We start from the raw sequence: 22,204 nt of genomic DNA, 5'->3' as shown, positions 1-22,204 counted from the left end.
TGGGAAGAATTGCCAAGCCAACGTAAACAATAGAGTGAAAAGAGCAGTGTGGGAAAAGTCAGCTCTTTTTGAGGAAACAGAGTTGAATACCACCATAATCAGTCACTTTACTGGATTCCAATCATATTTATTCTACTATTGAAAAGAGAGAAGGTTAAAAGGTGGAGGAGAAGCAGTGGCTTAGGAAAAATAAAAAATACTTCCCAGCCATGCTAATATTTGCATACAGTTACAGCATGACACAGCTGATAGTTTTGTTAGTTGGGAAAGAAAGCCACCTGCATGAGTGACTGCAGTGATCTGTCAGCAGCCATGTGTGGAATTCCAGGTGTATAGGAATGGAGGTTTAACCTGCACGTGTCTCTGACCTCTGTGGGGTTTCAGTTACAAGAACAAACCTGCAGAGTTGTGTAGCACAAGGAGAATGAGCTCTGGATCCAGTGTTCAGTGGATATACAGCAGGCTGTCTGTGCATGCTGAATTCACACTTCAGCCCTGCTAGATCTCTGTCTGGTGTGTAGGGCGTGTGTGGAGGTTCTGATGTGCCCCCATTCAGCTGGATTTGATGTACAGGTGTTGTAAACCAAGCATTGTAGAAAAATGTGAGTTCTGCCTCTCTTCAGATATGTGTTCATGTCTGTACCTCTTTGTCTCATCTGTATGCATGTTTTTGAATTTTCAGACTGCAGTGGTATTTTGACACATGAAGTCTTTTTCAACTGACTTGCTGCCATTTTAACAACTACTTTTCCAGTGTTTTGTTGCTCTCTGTTTCTGCATGAGTCATTGAAATTACCGAGAATAGAAATCCAAGGGGAAAAAAATTAGTCTGTGCTAAAGCATAAGTATCAGTTAAGAACAAACCTTGTGATAAATGTTGAGATAAATACAGCATTCTCATCTTTGCCTTTATAGAAGGCTTAGGTACAGGGATGTCTCATCCTTTGTGTCAAGACTGGTTTATTCCAGTCCTTGTATAGGAAGAGTTTTTATTAGCTCTTCAGAATGAGGAAAGATAGTAAGGACTATCTTACTAAGGATAGTAAGAAGTTACATATTTTATTAATATTGTTAAGAAGGTGAATGGAGTTAGGAGTCAGCTCTGAGTGCTGTGGGTTCCTGTGCTAAAGCATAAGTATCAGTTAAGAACAAACCTTGTGATAAATGTTGAGATAAATACAGCATTCTCATCTTTGCCTTTATAGAAGGCTTAGGTACAGGGATGTCTCATCCTTTGTGTCAAGACTGGTTTATTCCAGTCCTTGTATAGGAAGAGTTTTTATTAGCTCTTCAGAATGAGGAAAGATAGTAAGGACAGTCATGTAGGGGGCAAGAGGAAGTTACATATTTTATTAATATTGTTAAGAAGGTGAATGGAGTTAGGAGTCAGCTCTGAGTGCTGTGGGTTCTGCGAGGGGTTTTTTGTGTGTGTTCTGAGCTCACCAAGAAACTTACCTGTTAAAAGTGACTTTGCATAAATGCTGATTTATACTAGGAAAAATCTAAATATCTTGCAGCTGTATCTTTATTGGTGGTGTTTTCTTTAAGCATTTAGAGAATATAGTTTCTGAATGCTGCTTGACTCTTGGTGAGAATTAAAAAATCTAAAATTCCCCTCTCAACTTATTCCAGTGGTGAACCTCAATACTTTTAAAAAGGCAAATGGAGCCAGAGCAGAAAATACTTTAAAAAGTATTTTCCATGGCTTATCCATATGCCTGACTTAAAATATTTAACTTCTTCTGCTGTGAGAAGGGAAAAAAGATAGAGGTAGACATTTTGTAGTCAAGACTGCACTGCATGATGATTCTTTCCCATGAAATGAAAAATCTTTTCCTCTGTAGTGTTTCATGGAGAGGTTGTTAATAAGCTTTGATGAAAGACTTCTGAAGTATGCTTTTAGCACTTCTGGAATTGAGGTGTCTGGACAACTGTGGGGTTCACTCCTGCAAAACCTTGTGCTGACACATGATATTGGTCATGGTAGATTTGGCCAGAAGGCAAATGGCCAACAGTTTTCAGGAGAGGAAAATAGGTACAGGCAAGCACACTGCAAGCTGAAGTTTCTCAAATGAGAAATAACATACATCTGTAATATATGGCTCAAATATCCTCGACTAGATATTTTCTAGATGTAGTAAACTTTGATGAGACTTTATTCCAGGAATTCTTTCCATTTTTGAACCCAAGTACAGGATGGTTTGTCTTCTATGCCATGCAGCAGGTAGTTAACAGCTTAGCTACCTATTGTGTAAAACAGTATCTGCTGTTTATTGCAAATGAGGCCCAGTCTCATCATTATTTACAGTATTGTAGCAAGTAAGTACAGTGAAATATCATTTCCTATTTACATGAAATGATAACATGAACAACATGGTATCAGTCTTGGCATATTGTTTCTTTCCTGTAGGATTCTTCAATCTGCGCTGGCATTTAGAAAAAGGACGTCATCCACTTCTTGCCTCTAGTCATAACTATTGCTTGTCTCTGTACTTTTCACCTTTATTTTTATTGCACTCTTTTGAGAAAGCAGCCAGAGAGAGAGTTGCACATTGCTTTGTCCCTTAATGGATTTGGGAGTTTCAGGGAAAGGGGGAAGGAAAAGAACTTTCAGAGAGGGCAAAGCCTCGGAACTTGAATTGAGTGAGATCTTTCTTAGCTATTACTTTTTTTAAGCAGTAAACCTTCAGCTTCAGTTGACACTATAAACTTGGGATGTTAGAAAAGTTATTTTTAATGTAGTCTGTATGTAGTTCATGACTTCTGCTATTTGGAAAGGATTCTATTTTAAAGTCTGTTTATAAAAATGTTTGAAACAGTTGGAATTTAAGGGCAAACCCAAGTGGCTTTTGTGTTACAGAGAAGGGGAAGAAAGGGATAGGGAAGAAAGTATACATTTTTAGCTGGGAAAAGGGAAATGCAAATTATTTTCTGAAAATGCTAGGGATATGGGGTAATTGCATGTCTGCAAAAAGAAGCATTTGCTAGGAACTGTTGACTTCAGGCTGGGGCGAGTAAGACTTACATAAAAATTAAACTTTTTAGTCTCTAATACTTGTATATCAGAGTGAGTAAAGTAACTCAACTATGTTATGAATAAATGGAGGTAGAAACATGTAATTTTTATTGTTACATAACGCAGTTAAAAATATGCAAGTTTTGCCAAATTTAGTTGTAAGCCTTTTGTGCTACTGAAGCTGTAAAGAAATTACTTATTTGGAACTATATTTCACCACATCTATGGCAAGTATGCTGGATGTGACAGCAAAATGATGAAGAATGTGTTCATTGTGGTGTTTGGCAGTGGACAGGCTTGGGTCACTAGAGTTTTCTTTAACTTTTTAACTTTTTTTGTTTTGGGTTTTTTTTTTTTTCCTTTCTAATCTCATGTGGAGGGATTCTAGCATTAGGGTTGTGTGTGTGCATTTTGAGATGTCCTGGTTCCGTGTCATTCAGATCTCATTCATGCAGGGGTGGTTTTGAATTTGCATTCTAAACATCTGTATTTGTTTATTTGTAGTAATTTTATTTTAAAATAATTTTTTAGTCTAAAGAGGAAAATGTTGAAGTTTAAATATCCATTAAATGCGTGTACACCTCTTTCCTTACTATTTTGCATGACTTCTTTCTCTGAATAACAACCAAAGCCACCACTGGAAGAACAGCTAAACCAAAGAAAACTTCCCCAAATTTTGTTCTGGGCTTCTGAGATTAGATAGGAAGATTTATTTAGGTGGGAAGCTCTTACTTAAGAGAGTCATGAAAGTGCAGGTGACTACTGGGAACAAGACTTTGCTTTCAGAGTAAGTACAGTAACTCATATGTGTTGCAATTTTCTTAAGGGGTCTTGCTGTAATTATTTACTTATTGTGTAAGTAATTGCTCTACTACCAGGTAAAGGCATCAGAGACTCTTGCAAAAGCCAGATTTTGAAAGAGAGGGGTAGGGGCACAGTTTGTGTTCTCTTTAGTAGAAAAATGGAATAGTTTATGTCAAGACTTAAGATCAAGTCCAGCTTAAAACCTAACACTGCCAAGTTCACCTCTGAACCATGTCTTTAAGTGCCACACCTCCATGTCTTTTAAATGCCTTCCAGGGTGGACACTCAGCCAAGAGGTGAGTGAGAGAAACTGACAGAGAGGATCAGACCTTATTTTACAGGTTCCTTGGTACTCTTTGGGATGTTCTTCGTGGAGCTGTGGGAAGGAGTGGGACTAAGGGAACAGCAGGAACTCGTGCATGTTCACTTTCTGATTCATCAGCCTCTGAAACTGCTCAGGCCCTCAGCTGCTTTTAGAGCTTCCATTGCCAGCTGGACCTCGCCAACAGCTGAATATCTTCCTGCCCCTGTAGTTTATAAAAAAGCAATTGCTATTTTATTGTTTTACTAATAAAGAAATAATCTCAAATGGGCCTGTAGGATTCGACTGCATCCAATAATATTAACAAAGTGCATTACAAATTTTGGGGACAGAATAATAGTTAAGACATTACTGTGTAAGCTAATGTTGGAGGAAAAAGCTATCTATAATGTGAAATTAGAGTTGTTACCTGAAAAACACCTCTTAATGTTATTCTGTCATAGTAGTTCTGCTACAGTTTTGCAGAGATTTGAAACGGCTTCTGAAATGAAACCCTCGTCTGTGTTTGCTATATAAAAGCACCTTTTTTCCCATTAAGAAAATGTGTTAATATTAAAAAAAACCCTCCTAATTCCTCCCAAAAGAACAGCATACAAAAAAAATCCCAAACACAACCAACCAACTGAAAAAGCAAACAAGCCCCCTGTCACATACAAACAGGAAGTCTCCTCAAGCCTTCATGTTTGATTAGTCTGAGACTCTCATGCTAGACCAGTGTGCCAGTGTCCCATTATGGGGACTCTTCATGTAGTGGTGCTAGGTTGGAGGGCAGTTCTGTGCCAAACAGAAACTCCTGGGCACACCTTTTTTCAAGTGAGTTCCCTGCTGCCAGTGGCTGTCAGTCCCCTTGAAGGACTCAGGGTTACAGTTTATGGAATAACACTCTTTATTAATAAAATTGTGGCAGTTTAAGGTTCAAGAATTGTTAGTGATAGTATCTGACTGCAAAAACTTATTCAAAACAATATGTATTACATAAGCAAGCTCTACTCCCTAACAAAAGTCAGCTCGAATTCTCATTCAGTGTGCACAGAACATGGTTCTTACCCAATGGACATCCCTGTGGGGGAGACGACAGGTTTAGCCCATCAGCTGATCCCACCAGTTACAATGGAGTCTTTCCTGACTTCTCCCCATTCCTTGCTTTTATACTATTTCTTTACATTTAAGTGAGGAAATTAGTATAAAAGTATATACTTTAATACCTCTTCAGTGAGGGTTGGAGGTGTCTTGGAGGAAGGGAATGTTGGTATAGTATCTGATACAATGTTGGGATGGGAACATGCACCAGTCCAAGTAGAGTGTTTTTGTCACAGTTGATGATTCAACAGCAGGACATCTTTTTTATCTCCTTTGGGTTTTAGCTGCTCTGTGATTTACCAGCTAAAAAGTACTGCTGAATTCCCTCCTCTGCAAGGATTTCAGCAGAGCCTGGCCATGGTGTCTCTACTCTGTTCCAGTCTTCATTTAGACCCTCTTGGCATTTATTGTGTGGGGGAACTCATTCCATACAGTGAGGAGCAACTGCATTTTCCTCTATAATTTCCATGCTTTTACAGCTATGTCTATAACTTTCCACTTCTGTTTAATTTTACCCCTAGTCTTTTCCCTGCCTTCACACCCCCTGCTTCCCCAAACAAAATAACCAACCAACAAACCAACCAACCAGCATTCCCTTGAAATGTTTTCTTAAGCCTACTGCAAATGGGAAAAAATTTGCTAAGATACGAAATTGTCTTAGACAAATTTTGTTCTGCTTTCTTTTCTGTTAAATAAAACACAGAAAAAAGAGAGCATTATCATTGCAATATCAAGTTCTGATTGTACTGTCTTGATTTTATATTTTGGAAGGCATTAATCACACTTTAGCTTTTCTGGTATTTGACATCTCAGCTGATAAAGAGAATTTTTTCACTACAAACTGGGCCTTCCATAATAACATTCTCAGGTGTGACATTTGAAATATGACTGTACTGATTTAGTTTATGAAGTCAGTTTTAAACATTAAATTATTGGTAAATTGTGTTATTTAAGATTTAAACAACTACTGCACCCTGTATCCACAAAATGTATGGGCTTATGGTGAATCTTTCAAAAATAAGAAAGTGGCTTTATTCCTGTTTATACCACAAATGTTAGTTTGGAGTTTTCTTTGTGAATTATTTTTTAATGATGTTCCTGCATGGTGCAAAATTATAAAGACAGCCATAAAGTATCTTGTTCAGGTGAATTTGAATTGAAAGCAGGTGTTGCTCTGGCCCAGGAATTAGCAGTTTTCCATCCTCACCCATTCATTTATTTGACTTCTATAATCTGCAAACCTGTCTCTACCATTTTACTGGATTACTACAGCATGTATAATTTGGAGTGTTGGAATGACTGTGTTAAAACACAAGGTATTGCTTGCTAATGCATAGAGGAGGGAAAGAAAAGAGTGACCAGTGTTCTGGGTGAGATGTGTATGGGGCAGGGCAGTTTATGGGCATGCCTTGCTTTGTTCACTGAGTTTAATGGCTGTTGCTGAATGAGATGGAGTTACTGATTTTTGGCTTATTTTTTTGACTCTTCCTATACTGTGAAATTGATTTGTTGGTTGCAGTTCTGTTTATTTTTCAGCTACTGAGTTGCAGTGCTGCTCTTCAAGGGATGACAAGATTGTGTCAGTTGTTAGTTTATAAAAGGGATTGTCTATGTAGTATAGCTGTTGCTGTTTATTTTCAGGGTCAGGAGAAAATGAATTAAATTTAAAATAGCTTATTGTTTCAGTATACTGCATCTCTAATGTCTCTACTTTGTACATGGTTTGTTTCCTATTTCTACAAGTACCAGAACCTATAGAGTTCTTCTCTTCCCCATTGGTGTATGTTCTGCATAGCTTGACATAAAACACATAGTTTTCTAGTGTTTTATGCTGCATAGTCTTCTACACCAAGCCATAACTAATGATTCTAGTAATTATCCATGATGTTCTTAACCTGCATCTTAAAGAGGTTTTTTTCCCCTTCAGTCTCAGCATTTAGAAGGTGTTTCATTGTTTCATTCTTGTAGTCATAAACTCTGTATTTTCAGTATGAAGATTTGTGCTAAAATTTGAATTATTTTATTTTTTTTAAAGTTGTGAATATCATAGGTTTTTACTCATTTCAGTCTCTTGTGACAGCATATGAAGTCACAATACTTAGTATGAAATGGTAAAAACTCTGAAAGTATATAATGAGTTTTTTCCTTTGTTTAAAGCAAGGTCAGTAAGAAATTATATCAATATTTTTTATTTGCTCTTTAATGGTATAGGTAGAATATGGGTTTGTATGGATAACATGCAGGGAAAACCACACTTATAAAGCTGCAGTAGGAAGTAATGAATCTTAAATAATTGATACTGTAATTGACTGACATGCTTATTATGAATTCACTGTATGCTTTGTATTCCATTAATTGAGTGCCATATCAAATTAAAAAGACATAAAATTATGTAAAGCTTCTCTTTTTTGTCATACCAGCTACAAGAAGGGGACATTGAAAATTCTTCCTTGGAATGAGCAGAAACATCGTGAAGAAGACTGGTGTGAAAAACAAGAATGCAGGTAACTACATATAAAAGCAAAAATATAAAGAATTTATTTACTAATCCTTAAAATGTGGGAATTGACCCAGAAAGACTCACTTACTGTTTTTGTACACGCTAACTTGTGTTTTCAGCTTTCTTAGGGACACTGACTGAGCCAAATGGAAAGCAGAGGTTGTGCAAATCTGGATCTTCAGTAGAGAGCGTTCTCTCATATGATCATGTTTGAAATCTCTTACTAGTTCAGTACAGAGGATTCTCTCTTTCATGATCTCTCTCCTGTTCAGAATCTTTTAGTAGTTCCTTTGCTGACAAAAACTAACACTCACTGTGGTAGGTTGATTGTATAATTTTCTTTCAGAAGTTTTAGGAAAAAGACTGATGTTAAAAAAATATAGGTAAATAAATATATACTTAAACATATACTTATTTTTTTTAAAGGATGGTTATTGAACCAACTTTGCAAGATGAAGGCCAGTTTCTGTATGAAAAACAACCTGAGTTACTGAAGTACAGGACTACTGACCTTTCTGTAGATCTCGTCACAGATTGGTATTTGCGCAGAGCACAGGAAATTGAAGAATATGCAATGCAGGTGAGAATAGCAGTGTGGAAATGATGGTGGCTGAGCAGCCTTCTTCAACAGAATCCTTAACAGTCTTAATTAATATTAATAGGACACTTTTCCCTCAGTAATGTACACTCTGTCTCAACTTCATTATGGCTTTTGAAGTACTTTTTTTTTTCTTCTGCAATGTACTTAGGCTTGCTCTGAAGTTTACTCAGCCAAATAATTAATCCATAGAATTAAATAAGGAAGGCACTAGATTCTGTTTAATTTGGTTTACCATAGCAGACAGTAGGTCTTTTGTAATCCATGAAAAGTGTTTACCATTGCATTTAATGTTTGTAACTAAGGGAGGGAAGGTTGTGCACAGCATGTTGGTAATGTGTTTTATGACCTGTCACACACTGCTGTGTTGTGTATATTGATAGGTGCCAGTCCCACGTGTTACTGTCATGTCAGTGAATGGTACTGTCATGATTTCTTCCTGGCAGTTTTAATTTGTGTCCGTGGGACTACCATGCAGCTTATTTCTGCTTGATTTTCTTTATATGTTAAAAGTATTTGAAGCTCTATTGCACATAAGAACAGAGTTCATCACTCGTGTGCTCTGGTATTTTATTGCTTCTCAAGCCAATTAAGCTGCATGAAAAGGTTAGTTCTGATTATTGAGCTCTTCTATTCCACAAGTCTGCACTCCACCAGGGCTCTTTTTAATCATAGTTGCCTGTGATCTTAACAACCAATCAGTAGAAAGGGAAATGAAAGCAACTTCCAAGGATCAATTAAATTATATAACATATAAATTAAGTTGCATTCTGCTCTTCAAGACTTATGTCTGCCTTGCTGAATATTTACAGCCAATATTGTGTTCTTTGAAATCAAAACAGAACCTTTCATATAAAGGTAGTTTCAGTCATTGGAGAAAGACTGTCATTGATTTTTGTGATCTAAATCATGGTCAGCTAGAAAAATCATACTGCATGTCAGTTACCTGATTGTCTTAGTTTAAAGCAATCCTTCATATTCAGTGTACTGAGATGAGCTGTGTGTGATCTCCAGAAGGACTGATGTTCTAATTTGCATGCATCTATACAATGCATCTTGGTTAAAAGCATATAATGATATCATCCCCTAAGATTAAATATTTTATGTGGTCTTCGTAAAGCTGAGAAGGGCAATCCATTTAGGAATATGCAGTCCACAAAAACTTTTAGGAACTTCAAATTGCTTATTAAGCAACAGGGGAATAAAATAGGTGCACAGACAGGACTCAGATTGAAGTTGGTGTTTGGCGAACAGTTGTATGGCAGTGTTACTGAAATTATTTTTCAGGTTGACTGTGCTCTGTCCCTTGTTCGTCTTGGCATGGAGAGGAACATTCCTGGTCTGCAGGTGCTTTGTGACAATCTGATCACTCTTGAGACAGTGGTTTATGAGACTGATGGTGATCGAACTTTGACTTTGAAGGAACTTTTAGAGATGAAAGACATTGAGAAGCTGAGACTGTTGATGAAGAATGTAAGTATTTTGAATAAATTAAGTAACTCATATTACCCTGGATCCTATGTATATAAAGACACTCCTTTTTCTGGTGAACCTCCATCTTTAATTCAGTAAAAATTCTACATTTTCACTGTTTGTTTTTTTTTTTTTTTTTTTTTTTGTGGTAGGGTTTATTTCTTTTTCTTTCCAACAAAAGCTAAATTTGCTCAGTTTTCTCAAAGACCCACTTTATCCCTGGCTGAGGATTTGATGCTAATAAATCTTACTTGGAAAGCTGTGAACTGCCTTTTCATTGGCCTTTTTTTAAGGATCTTCGCTGTAGCTCTTGATGATGCTGCAGATACAAAAACATGGAACGTTTTTGTTCTTTGGATTTTGTTCCTTGGATGCTTTTGGTGTCTTTAAATAATGTCAAGTAATTTTTATATTTGCCTCTGCACCAGATGTGTGGTTTTGTCTCCGTATTGAGCTTGAGCATGGAATTTCAGAATAGAAGAAGACCTCTTGGGAGGGTTGAAAAATAGCTAGAGATGGAACAGGCATCTGAAATTGAGTTGAAAAACACAAAAGCACCAGAGGAAAATAGGAAAATACTCAGAAATTAAATATAACTGTTTGTTTGTTTGTTTTGTGGGGGGGGAAGTTGGGTTGGTCTTTTTTTTTTGTTTTTGTTTTCGCATTTATGTAGCCTGACTCATCGCTTGTTTTTCTGTCTTGATTCTTGCTAAATTAGTGAAAGCAGTGCTACTCTGACATGCTTGCATGGTCTTTCACTCATTCTGAAGCTGCAGGAGGAAGGCAGGCTTTCCTAAAGTAATGGGCTTTCCTCCTGTTCTGCTCAGTTTCCCCAAGCCTTTGGGTGGCAGAAAGGTTGTTTCAGTGCTTCATGATGTAGTGATCTGTTTGTCATAGGTGAAGATAACTTTCAGTTATATTGGTCAAAAAAGGTTCCATTCGTTTTTTGCTTTTCTTGCTTGTTTTGGACCTGTTCTTATATTTGCTCTCTGTAACTCTTGGTGCTTTCCAGTCCTCAGATGAAAAATATGTGAAGAATGTTTATCAGTGGATGATCCCTTTTCTCCACCGCTGTGAAAACCAGTCCCCTGGTCTTGCAAATGCCCTTTTTAAAGAATACTTAGTAACACTAGCAAAGGAAGACTTGACTCTACCTCTGAAGATATTTCAGAATTCAAAACCTGATGTAAGTAAAGAGCTCTGTTGATTCTACTGGTTTCTTTAGAAATTCTTGTCCTGAAGAGATGAATTCAGAAATAGTTCTGATCTAAGTCAGATCATCCTTCTAATCTTTCCCATTTTCTTGGACCCAAGATTTGTTATGTTTTAAAAAACATTAATTAAAAAGTTTTTTGCCATAAATTATAATGCAGCTAAACTGTCTTTGGTGAGACTATCAAACTAATAAAAACTAGTAATGATTCTAGCCTAGTGGAGTAAAAATTATTGAATAGATTCTTCTTCTAAATAATTTCCTGGTGACCTGTTTAAAGTGGATTCCTGGCATATTTCCTTTATAAAAGTGGATATGAAAAAGTTTAATGATCTCACTTTTTTTCTTGAGGAATTTTACTAGGAGTAGATTTCAAGTTACTTCCCCTTCTCCTGCCTTCCACAGCAAATGTAAAGAATAATGTGGGGGCCATTAGAATTGAGGTGAGAGTTGAATGAGTAAGGGTTGAAGTTGCCTTCTGTGTGAGTGTTTCATGCTGCTGCTTTGTCTTAAATAATTATTACAGAGCACACAGGCACATATTTATTTGCATGTTACTGAATGTTCTGAGGACAGAAATCAACCAGCAAAGCACAGCCACAGCTCTTTTATGTATGTTGGTACTGTTGTACATATTAAGTAAGTCTGACAAATGTTTGCAGCAGTTGCCTTCCTCTGTCCTGCATCCTTTCTGCTTCTCAAATCCAGAAGGGGTGTAATGGCATACCACTCTTCTTTCAAGTGTCTGCACTGCAGAAAACTAGCCAAGCTAAGTTTCTGGTTGTGACTTTACCAGGTTGTTAGCAAGAGACATTCTAATTGCACTTGAAGACAATTTATTTACTTGGAGTACACGTATTTTTATATTCAAAAGAAAATTAAGTGTTGAATTAGAAGCAAAAAATAATACCTAGTTTCCTTTCTTTTCTTGTTAGTGTCAGCCAAAAATTATTCCTGATCAGGACCAGCTTATGATCACAGCATTGGAATGTATTTACAGCTGTGAGCGAGATGACCAGCTCTCTCTCTGTTATGATATTTTGGAATGCCTTCCACAAAGAGGATATGGGTAAACATTTTCAGCTAGTTATTTGTAAATATTTTAGAAATATTAAATATAGTTGTTGATTAATGCTTTAAAAAGGGTTGTTAAGTTACTAAAGGGCAGACAGAGTTACTGGCATATTCGGTTCACCTCTGAGCTGCCATGACTGTAATGTGTATATCTATATACTTCTGCTGTGTACATACTCTACCAGTTAATGCAGCAAAGCAAGAGTTAAAGTAGCAGCCTAGACCAAGGCTTCTGTATTGTTTCTTGGACTTTTACAGTCTGATGAATTGAGAACAAATGTTAGTGCTGTCTTACTGGTTTTGTTACAAAAGTGCACTTGCACTTAACTTAAAAGCAGCAATATGTCCCTGTGAGAGAGGGAAGATAGAAAAACCTATTGAGAGACAAGTAATGCTCAAGAAAGTGAAAGCTTGAAGAGGAGATAGGCTGTGATCTGTGAGGTGCAAGCTATTCTTCCAGTATCTTTTACATGAAGGAAGGAGAGATCTTGAGAAAAGTCTTAAGGAAGAAGGAAGACCTTTGCTCTTGGGAGACTGAGGGCCCCTCTAAATTTTAACTGTTTTTACTGCAAGAAGCCCAACAGTTTTAATATTTGCAAGTAAACATGTATTTGATTTTAATCAAGAGGTGTGTCAGACTACTTATCTTCATATCTATGTAATACAAATTACAAGAGGAAATTGTAAGGAGTATGTGTATATTTAATTGTGTGATATCATTGCAGGCGTGAAACAGATAAAACCAGCACTCTTCATAATGAAGTAGACGAACTGGAACAAATTCTTAGGTATTTAATTTTGCTAAAAGAAACAAGTGTATTCTTACAGAATCACTGGGCATAGTGAAGAACTCTTTATTATAAGAAACCAGAAAAAATATTTATCTTGTTTTTTAATGCTGTCAACAAGATTATCTATATGTTTTTTATATTCAGAACATAGAAATTTTGAATGGTTCTCTCTATTTGAATATTACAAATCTATAGAGATTCTTTTCTTGGAATTAAGGTTTGGCGGGTTGTGTTTTGTTTTTTCTGTTTTCTTTGGTTTTTTTTTGTGGGGGCTTTGTTGGGGATTATTTTATTTGTTTGATTGGGGTTTTTTTGGTTTGTTTGTTTTATTTTGGTGGGGTTTTTTTGTGGGCAGCTTTGTTGGGGATTTTTTTTTTTAATTTGGTTGGAGATTTTTTGTTTTGCTTATTTTATTTTTGGTGGGGTTTTTTTGGCGAGGAGGAAGAGGGTTAACCTGAGGAATTTGTTTTGATCTTGATACTCTATAATGCTTTGAGTGATTAAAGACTAAAACTGTGAAGGTATGTCATCAAGTATTGGTGGTATGTGTTTACCATACAGTATTATTAATATGCATATATTTAAAAAAATGTAGGTAATGTTACTCTGGCTAATCTGTACTGTAAGAGATTTTATGGGACTGTTAGCAGTTGCAGTGCATATTTTGAGGAGCTTTCAGAGTCCTGCTGCTGCAGCAGTGGCTGCCCAGCTGTGCAGGGTTCCGAAAGGCTGGCTCTGTTTGCAGTGTGGCGGAGCTGCTGGAGAAGCACGGCCTGCAGAAGCCGGTTTCCTTTGTGAAGGACACCAAGGACAGTGCAGAGGAGGCTCGGAAGCTGATGGTCAGGCTGACCAGGCACACAGGTCGCAAGTTAGTATTCCAAGGGGAAGGGCACTGAGGTAACAGAGCCTGCCAGTCTGCTCCCTGCAGCAGGGAGCTGTGGTGTTCACCCTGCAGACAGTGTACATAAACACTTCTGTTGAAGTGATGATTAATGTGATTAGTGTGTTGGCTGCATTCTCCACAGTCAAAAATCTCTGCCTGCCTTCAAACCTGCTTTAGTATGTTCATGTTCAAGTAAACAAGCCTAAAATGCACACTGGCTGCAAAATACTGCAGGATGATGAATTGTGAAAGTTAACATATTGTGAAAAAGATCCTTTAAGACCTATTCAATTTTATTGAGAGTGTAGGATTTGTAAAATAATTCTTTGGTTATTTTGGCGTGTTTTCTTGGAATCCTGGTAATAGGGTAATTTATTGATTTCAGGTATTGATTCTACCAGTAGAATATATTCCCAGTATAATTTTTCAATTTTTCTAGTTTAACTCATCTTTCATTAAACTCATCTTTCAAATGCATATGAATTATTAAATGGCTCTTGATATAAGCAGATAAAAATTTTGAATTGTGGAGAACCAGCCATAACTATAGGTGATATGTCTTTCTTATTTAAAGCAAATACGCACAACAATTGCTCTGTGATGGTAGAGTGCTATTTATATTTTTAGTATTCTGAAAGCTTTTTAAGACTTTTAGAAACCTCTCTTTAGAAAGATCAAGACAATGCCTCTGTGGGAAAAATGTTGATTTTTCCACTTCTGTTTGGGACCTTTTGTTTTGCCAAAGTAAAAGCTAATGCCACATGAGAAAATCACTATTAGGTGGAACTAGCTTGTGCAATTTAAAAAGGTCTTTTTTAATCTGAAAGGCTCAAGATAATGTCAAAAAGCATTCATAGTGTTTTTACTAGTAAAAGTTTTGGTAGAGCACAAGAAGTTGAAGCTTTGTGGATAAACAGAGGGATCCATAGATCCAGAGGATCAAGAATCTGAATACCACTCAATTTTAAGAAACAAAATCAAGTTGCAGCTTTATTCTCCTGTGATTGCATGCCATTGATTAGTCCTTTGAGACTGGCTATAATGAACAGCAGTTTAATGATCCTCAGTTGCTGTTACAGACTTGGTTTTGCTCTGCAGTTCCTAGATCAGCAGGAAGATAGCACTTCCAACTTCCTGATGTATTGTGGAACGTTATCAAAACCTACTTGGGGGATCTTGAGAAAGATTGCTTAAATCCCTGTCTTATCCCACAGGAAAAAAAAAAAACAACAAAAAAACTTGGGGTACTACATTGTTTTCAAACCATTCTATCCCACAGCACTGTTTTAATATTCATTAATATTAAAGGCCTTCTGTCTTTGAATCACTTCTGTTTAAAACTCTAATTAAATATTGAAATAAAGTTTTAGAAAACTTATATTTTTGGTGATGGAAATCTACTGCTTTTTTAAAATTGTTGGAGAAGAGACTATTTAATTAAAAAAAATGTTTGTAGGCAACCGTCTGTTGGTGAGACACAGTGGAAGGAATTGCTCCAGGATATGTTGGACATGCAGCAGAAAGTGTATAGGTGCTTACATTCAGATACTTGCTATGAGGTGAGTTTTATGTCTTCTTACTGACTTACATACCAAGTAAGCTACACATTCTTATTTCATATTGTTATTCACAGGTAAAAATACATTTTTCTGTGTTGCTACTGTGTTGCCTTTTTTCCCCCAGTATTTTATTTAAGTAAAAAATTTCTGGTGTTTATTCATTTTATCTAAAGCTCCTCTAATAAATGCTATGTATATCTTTTATTAAAATTTAACTTTTTAGAAATTGTGTCAACTTTGTGAGATTTTCTTACATAGCCTGTAATTCTGTGTACAAATGTGTTTAGCAATAAACACTCCAGGCTAATGAAAATAAAATGTTATCTTCACTCAAGCATTTCTTAAACATGGAGTTCTAGTATGATGATATTATCCAAGATCATTATAGGATTATGGACTTTCTGCTACTTGCAATTGAAGTAAAATTATGTGAGATGAAAAATCTAATTTGAATGAAGGTAAAAACCCTTGCATGTGCATAAAGTCCAAACCCGTATCAATAGGATTTACAAAAGACAGCTGCTAGACAGATGTAGAATTTGCTGTGACATTTATTGTTTATTTACATTTTCACTTCAGTGTACTGCAGTTTATTACAGATGCATTAGCATGTCACCTATAATTAGTGTTTATATCTATACAGAAGAAGGTTTTATTGCAGTTTACAGAATTAATTGCTTATGTCTACCCCTCTGATTAGCTCTTAGGAGAAGTTTTAAAAGCAAATTAGAAAAAAAAAAGGAAGGAAAAAGACAATGCTATTCAACTTCTAGATGAGAAAAATCACTCTTTTTCTGTAGTTGTACAGCTAGAAAAACTGCAACATGTTTAATAGTCATGATTTTGTAGTTAGTGTACTTGAAACTTTTTTAAGTGCATGTTAAGAAATTGTAATACTAGAGCACTCTGCAAATAAGGCATTTGCTTAACTCAGATCTTAATGTAAGTTTTTTTATTAACATGATTTTTTTAAAACTCTGAAACGTGATTAAAAAAGAAACACAATAAAGGGTTTTTGAAAAAAATGATGTAGACGTGCTGAAAATGCTTTGAAATGTAGTGCTGTCATATGCAATTATACTTTGATGACTTCAAAATCAATAAATTGACGAGGCAGTAAGGATTTGCAATCCCATGTGAGCTTTGAGTATTTTTTAGCATGATGCTTACTCTCTTCTTTTTCCATGCATAGTGAATTCTGTCCTCTTGACTTCATAAATTTTGAGAGACGTAAATGTTTTGTGTGTGATCTTTGAGGAGAAAGGGTCAGCTGTGATATTTTGCATCTCTTGCTCTGTTCCTTGAGGGTTGATACTTTGGGAAATGGAAGGTGATCCACTTGTGTGATGTTCTGTAAGAAGTACTGAACTGTTTTCCTTTAGAGAGCATGAGGTGATTTGGAGAGGTTCTTCCTAGAAAAGAAGTATTTTGAAATAAAGTATGATTGGAGAGAGTGCTAAATAGTCTCATTTATGCCCTCTTTCATGAAAGGTTGGACCAGATGATCTTTTGAGGTCCCTTCCAACCTTGGCTCTTCTATGATTCCTTTATTCTCTTGAATTTGTTATAAACTTCTAAACCTTTGATAAAGTGCATATTGTTGCAGCTGGGATATTTCTGAAATGATTCAATTTTTTATGTTCCTTTTCATTAGCACAGTAATGACTGTGCTCAAGAAAAAAGCAAAGTATTTTTTTAAGGAATTGAGACTGAGCGTCTTAAACTGTGCTGGGATATTTCTGAAATGATTCAATTTTTTATGTTCCTTTTCATTAACACAGTAATGACTGTGCTCAAGAAAAAAAGCTAAGTATTTTTTTAAGGAATTGAGACTGAGTGTCTTAAACTGGGTAAACTTTCTACCTTGAAATAAATCAGGTGTTTTGTGGCTGACGCAGCATTATATGAATTTGTATTCTTTGAAGATAGTCTTGATGGAAATTTAAAGAACATCTTATATACTCGGTTCTAAATATTTTTAGTTACTTTAGGAATACAAATTTCTTCTCTTACACTGTTGGTTTAAGGTCTTAATGAACTGCTCTTTCAGATTCTTACGTCGTATTAACACCTCAGAAGCAGGTATATTTTGGTGTTTTAAGTCATACTGTAAAAAGACAGCTAATATGCTTTTTAACTTCCAGTAAATAGAAACTAGCTACTAGTTAATTTTAGCTTTACTTAATTGCATTGTAGAAATACTTCCCATGGCAGAAGTTAGATTTTCTGTTTGGACTGAATATATTCTTTTGACTTCAAATATCCTTCTGTTCAAAGGGGTTAATGCCATACAATACAGATAAGCTTATTTGAAGCTACTGCTCCTGCAGGTTATTAAATTACTGTTCTTTCTTTTAGATATTCACCGAAAGTCTTCTATGCTCAAGCAGTATAGAAAATATCCACCTGGCTGGGCAAATGATGCATTGCAGTGTTTGGTCAGTGGATCTACCAAGTTCATCCAAAGGGAAGCCGCAGTACCGAGTCAGCTATGCCAGAAGCATTGAACTGGTTTTGGCTGCTGGTAGAGAATATTTCAATTCTTCCACCAGTTTGACTGATAGCTGTATGGAATTGGCCAGGTACATTTACAACTGTCATAAACACAAACACTAACTGATTTCATGTTGTCATAGCATTAGGGTTTATTTGCTAGTATCAGTGCCCCACCCCAGTCTTCTGTTGAGAATCTTTCTTATAAACAGGCTCTGGAAATACAGAGTAGTGTTCCTTTTAATACACGGAGTTTAAAGACCCCTTTAATGCCTAAGGGTTCTGTGACCAGCTTTTCTCTTAGGGTTTTATGGTGATATTTCAAAATGCATGGTTTATAGCTCAAATACTTGCTATGAATGTGTGACCCTGTGTTTATTCTGTTCAGCAACATGTTTTGGTCCTCCTCTAATTAACCTGCAATCAGTTGCTTCATGATAACTTGAGTTTCTCTGAGTGATTATTGTATGTAGGTCTCCTAGTAGCCTTCGTGTATGAGTTGGTTTAGGTAGAATGTATTTACAGAATCACTGGGGTAGATCTCTTAAAGAGATCTTTAAGATTGAGTCCATCCCGTGCCCTAACACCCCAGCTAAACTATGGCACTGAGTGCCACATGCATGTGTTTTTTTAGACACATCCAGGGATGGTGACTCCACCACCTCCCCAGGCAGACAGTTCCAGTTTCTGTGTAGCTCCTTTATTCCACTCCTATTTTAATCTTCATCCTGAAATACTTGTCAATATGCCTGAAAAATCTGATGAGTTCAGATGGGATGTTCAACTAACATACAGTTTTGTTTTAGATTTAAAATGTGTATTCTTAATTAATGAGGGGAAAAAAAATATTATAAACTGGACAAATCAGATCCTTGCCTAATCTAACGTGTATGGTGATTTTAGCCATTTAAAACGAGATGAGTTGCCATCTGGACAAACTCATGACATGAAGCTCGTAATGCTCATGAAGTTCAGCAAGACCAAGAGGTGGTGCTGCAGCTGGATCTGGGCAACCCCCTCTATCAATTCAGGCTGGGGGGTGAACAGATCCAGAGTAGTCCTACTGAGAAGGATTTGGGGGTGCTGTGGGTAAGAGGCTGGACATGACCCAGCCATGTGCCCTTTGAAGTCCAGAAAGACAAATGTGTCCTGGGCTGCATCCAAAGCAGCGTGGGCAGCAGGGCAGGGAGGGGATTCTGCCCCTCTGCTCTGCTCTGGCGAGACCCCACCTGCAGTGCTGCACCCAGCCCTGGGTCCCCAGCACAGGAAGGACATGGACCTGTTCTAGTGAGTCCAGAGGGATGAACCATCTCTCCTGTGAGGAAAGTCTGAGGGATTTGGGGTTGTTCAGCCTGGAAGAGAGAAGGCTCTGGAATGATCTAAATGCATCCTTCCAGTATGTGAAGGAAGTCTGCAAGAAAGACAGAGAATGAATTCTAGCAAGGGCATACAGTGGGACAAGGGGTAATGTTTTCAAGCTGGAGGAGACTAGGTTTCATTTAGATGTTTTAAAAAAACCCTTTACTGTAAGGGTGGTGAGGCACTGGAGCAGCTTCTCCCCAGAAGCTGTGGATGCTCCATCCCTGGAAGTGTTCAAGGGGCTCTTGAGGAACCTGGTCTAGTGGGAGGTGTCCCTACCCATGGCAGGGGATTTGGTACTTGATGATGTTTAAGGTCCTTCCAACCTATGGCTGTTCTATGACTTTGTGATTTTGCATGTTGACAAATAATAATTTTCTTGATAATTTTCTTTATTCAGTGTGTATCAGTAAAACTACATATGACTACACTGTACCAGAATGCAGCTTGTATTTAAAAAAAAACTATCTAAAAGCTTATTACAAGAATATACTAGTAATATGATTAAAAAAATATATTTAGAATAATGTGCTCTTAAAATTTCATGCATTAATTAATCTTCAAAGGAATTTAGTGATTTTTTTTGTTTGTTTTTTAATAAGCTTTGTTTTATTTACCTAGTTGAGGAAACTGAATTTGTGACAATATCTCTTAATGTTTCACTTCCAGTCAACTTTTTACAGTGTTTTGCTTTTATCTTCTACTCTGTGGCAATACCAAAACCTGATAGTGGTAGGAGAACTATTTCCCAAAATAACTACGTATTTAAGTACATATACCTTCAACATCATCTGTAAATTCCTTGCAGATCTAAATTCAGGAGGGTTTAGGTGATGTGCTTATGATAACCAGCTGAAAGCAACGCAAAAATAGAAATTTGTTAAAATGTTTAACCAGCTATAAAAGATAGACTGTGTCAAACACCTCCCATGTGCATTACAAAAGCAAGGAAGTATTCTGACATTTCATAAGCACAGTTAATTACTGCTGGTGGTTGTTTTGTTTTGTTTTACTCACCAGTTAACTTCTCCCACAAGTTCAATTTTAAATATTTTCATCAGACTTCAGAAAAATGTGTTTCATTCTTATTTAGATGCTGTCTACAACTTATTGAAGACAGTCCAAGTGCTGTTCAGGAGGAGCTGGACCTCATTCGTGCTCTGGGCTACCTGGAAGAGTTTGGTGTGAAAATATTACCACTGCAAGGTACTGCATAATTTTATTCTTTATATGATTACTTGAATCATAGGCATAAATATGCATGAGAAATAGTTACTATTACATAAGTGTGCTATGATTAAAATAAAGAGTCCATATAATGCCTCCCAGCAGTTTACAGGCACATAGAAAAAATTGTATTTTTAATAGAATTTTTTAGCTTCTGAGGTAAGAACGATATTTGCATATGGTGTCTTTGTTTTTTGACTTTTAGCACAACTTTAAAATAGAATATCAAGTATATGAAACTCCTGGTGACTTGAACAGAAATTGAACTCATCTTTTATTTGCCAAATAATCTGCACTTGGCTGTGTGCTTTAAAATAACAGGTAGGAGAGAGGTACTTCATGTCAGGCAGTTTTCATGTCTCCACTGGGCTGTTTCATTGTGAAGTATATAAAACCCAATGACAGTGGAAGTGAACTTTTGCAAGCTATTTCTTCTCATGATGTGCTTAAAACTAAATCTTTTGTAGCTCCAACTCCAGTGGAACAGAAAGTTATTGGACAAAGGTCGGAAAGAAGTTATTATTATGTACAATGAAATTGTATGAACCCTACTCATGGAACTGCTCATGGCAGAGATGAGCACTAAGCCATGAGATGTGCTGATGATAATGTTTTACTTCTGGCATTGTGCAAAGAAATACTGGGATTTATGGAAAGTTCTTCTGGTGCTTTCCACTTCATGGAAAATGAAGTAGAATGTTCTCAGCAGCTGTTGTTATATTACTTTGGTGTTCTCTTTTTGTTCTCTTTTTTTTTTCCAAGTATTTATTCAAGTGAATTGATGCTCCAAATGTTATAATTAGAAACCTTAACATTGCTGGACTGAGACTGTCTGATTTCTAGATCTTGCAGTATTGGCCTGTTGATTTCTGGAGTAAAATTATTTTTCAGTCCATTTGTTCAGCCTGTAAAGAAGTGCATGTATTTTGTTCAACTTTTTTTGATGTGGACATGGAGGTATCATTTTAAAAAAGTAGTGACCTAATGCTGCATTAACAGAATGTGTAATACAGCTCATCGAGATTAATTAGAGTATGTGAAATCATGCATGTAATTTCATTAATGATCCTGACATCTTTGCTTCAGTATCTTTCATGTAAATCAAATTAATCTAATAAGATTAAAATGATGTTTTCAAGTTTTAATGAAAGCCTTTAAATGATCTATCAAAGTATGATAGAATATCATTAAAGTAGCACTAAGGATCAGCTGTTCTTGCAGCAATAGTCTTTTAGCAATGGACTTTCATTTGCAGTTCTGTGCTAAGTTTTCTGTAGATCTTCCCCCACTGCTATTTTTAGCAAAGTTAACAGTTTAAGTTTATGAACTACCATTATGGTATATTGTAATAAAATCTGGTTTGAAGACTCCTTATTAAAATAAAATGTGAAGACAAGTCCATCTTTAAGTGTTTGACCCACAGTATTATATCAGATTACTCTCAGTTATATTATGTATTAAAAATTCCTGCTTAAATTATCAGTGACTGAAAACATTTTCGTGTTGAGTACTAATATATGCCTGTGATAGAATATTAAAAATGAAACTAAAAAGATGACCTTTTCCTGCTCTTCCATTCTTATTCATTTTAGTCTAATTTCCAGAATTAATAGTTTTCATTATACTAATATGTCTTTGCTCTTATTGAGAGGCCTAATATCCTGTTTTAAGCCCAGTATGCTAATGCAGAGTTTATCCCCGTGCAGCCATTCACTCTTACTGAGTGTTAAGTGGGATATCTGCATGCTGCTCCTCTGTGTTCTGAGAACTTGCAGAGTATGAAAGCATTACCTTTTAGAGCAGCAGCCTGAA

General features: G+C 36.3%; 1 protein-coding gene across 2 annotated transcripts in view; it reads left to right on the top strand.

Annotated features, from left to right (window-relative positions):
• Nucleotides 1-22,204, top strand: part of NBAS (NBAS subunit of NRZ tethering complex) — a 161,691-nt gene that overhangs the window by 37,213 nt on the left and 102,274 nt on the right. For both annotated transcript variants that reach the window (XM_039721603.1, XM_039721601.1), the window contains exons 22-31: nucleotides 7,643-7,726; nucleotides 8,149-8,302; nucleotides 9,608-9,793; nucleotides 10,806-10,979; nucleotides 11,942-12,075; nucleotides 12,806-12,868; nucleotides 13,617-13,739; nucleotides 15,211-15,313; nucleotides 17,672-17,895; nucleotides 20,259-20,371. In XM_039721603.1, the coding sequence (XP_039577537.1) occupies nucleotides 7,643-7,726; nucleotides 8,149-8,302; nucleotides 9,608-9,793; nucleotides 10,806-10,979; nucleotides 11,942-12,075; nucleotides 12,806-12,868; nucleotides 13,617-13,739; nucleotides 15,211-15,313; nucleotides 17,672-17,895; nucleotides 20,259-20,371 (1,358 nt within the window). The remainder of the gene's footprint in view (nucleotides 1-7,642; nucleotides 7,727-8,148; nucleotides 8,303-9,607; nucleotides 9,794-10,805; nucleotides 10,980-11,941; nucleotides 12,076-12,805; nucleotides 12,869-13,616; nucleotides 13,740-15,210; nucleotides 15,314-17,671; nucleotides 17,896-20,258; nucleotides 20,372-22,204) is intronic.

The sequence above is a fragment of the Passer montanus genome, unplaced genomic scaffold (assembly GCF_014805655.1).
Source record: "Passer montanus isolate IOZ18808 unplaced genomic scaffold, ASM1480565v1 scaffold46, whole genome shotgun sequence".
NCBI classification, from domain to species: domain Eukaryota; kingdom Metazoa; phylum Chordata; class Aves; order Passeriformes; family Passeridae; genus Passer; species Passer montanus.
The sequence above is the reverse complement of the archived record's forward strand: the minus strand, read 5'-3'. Positions and strand labels throughout refer to the sequence as shown.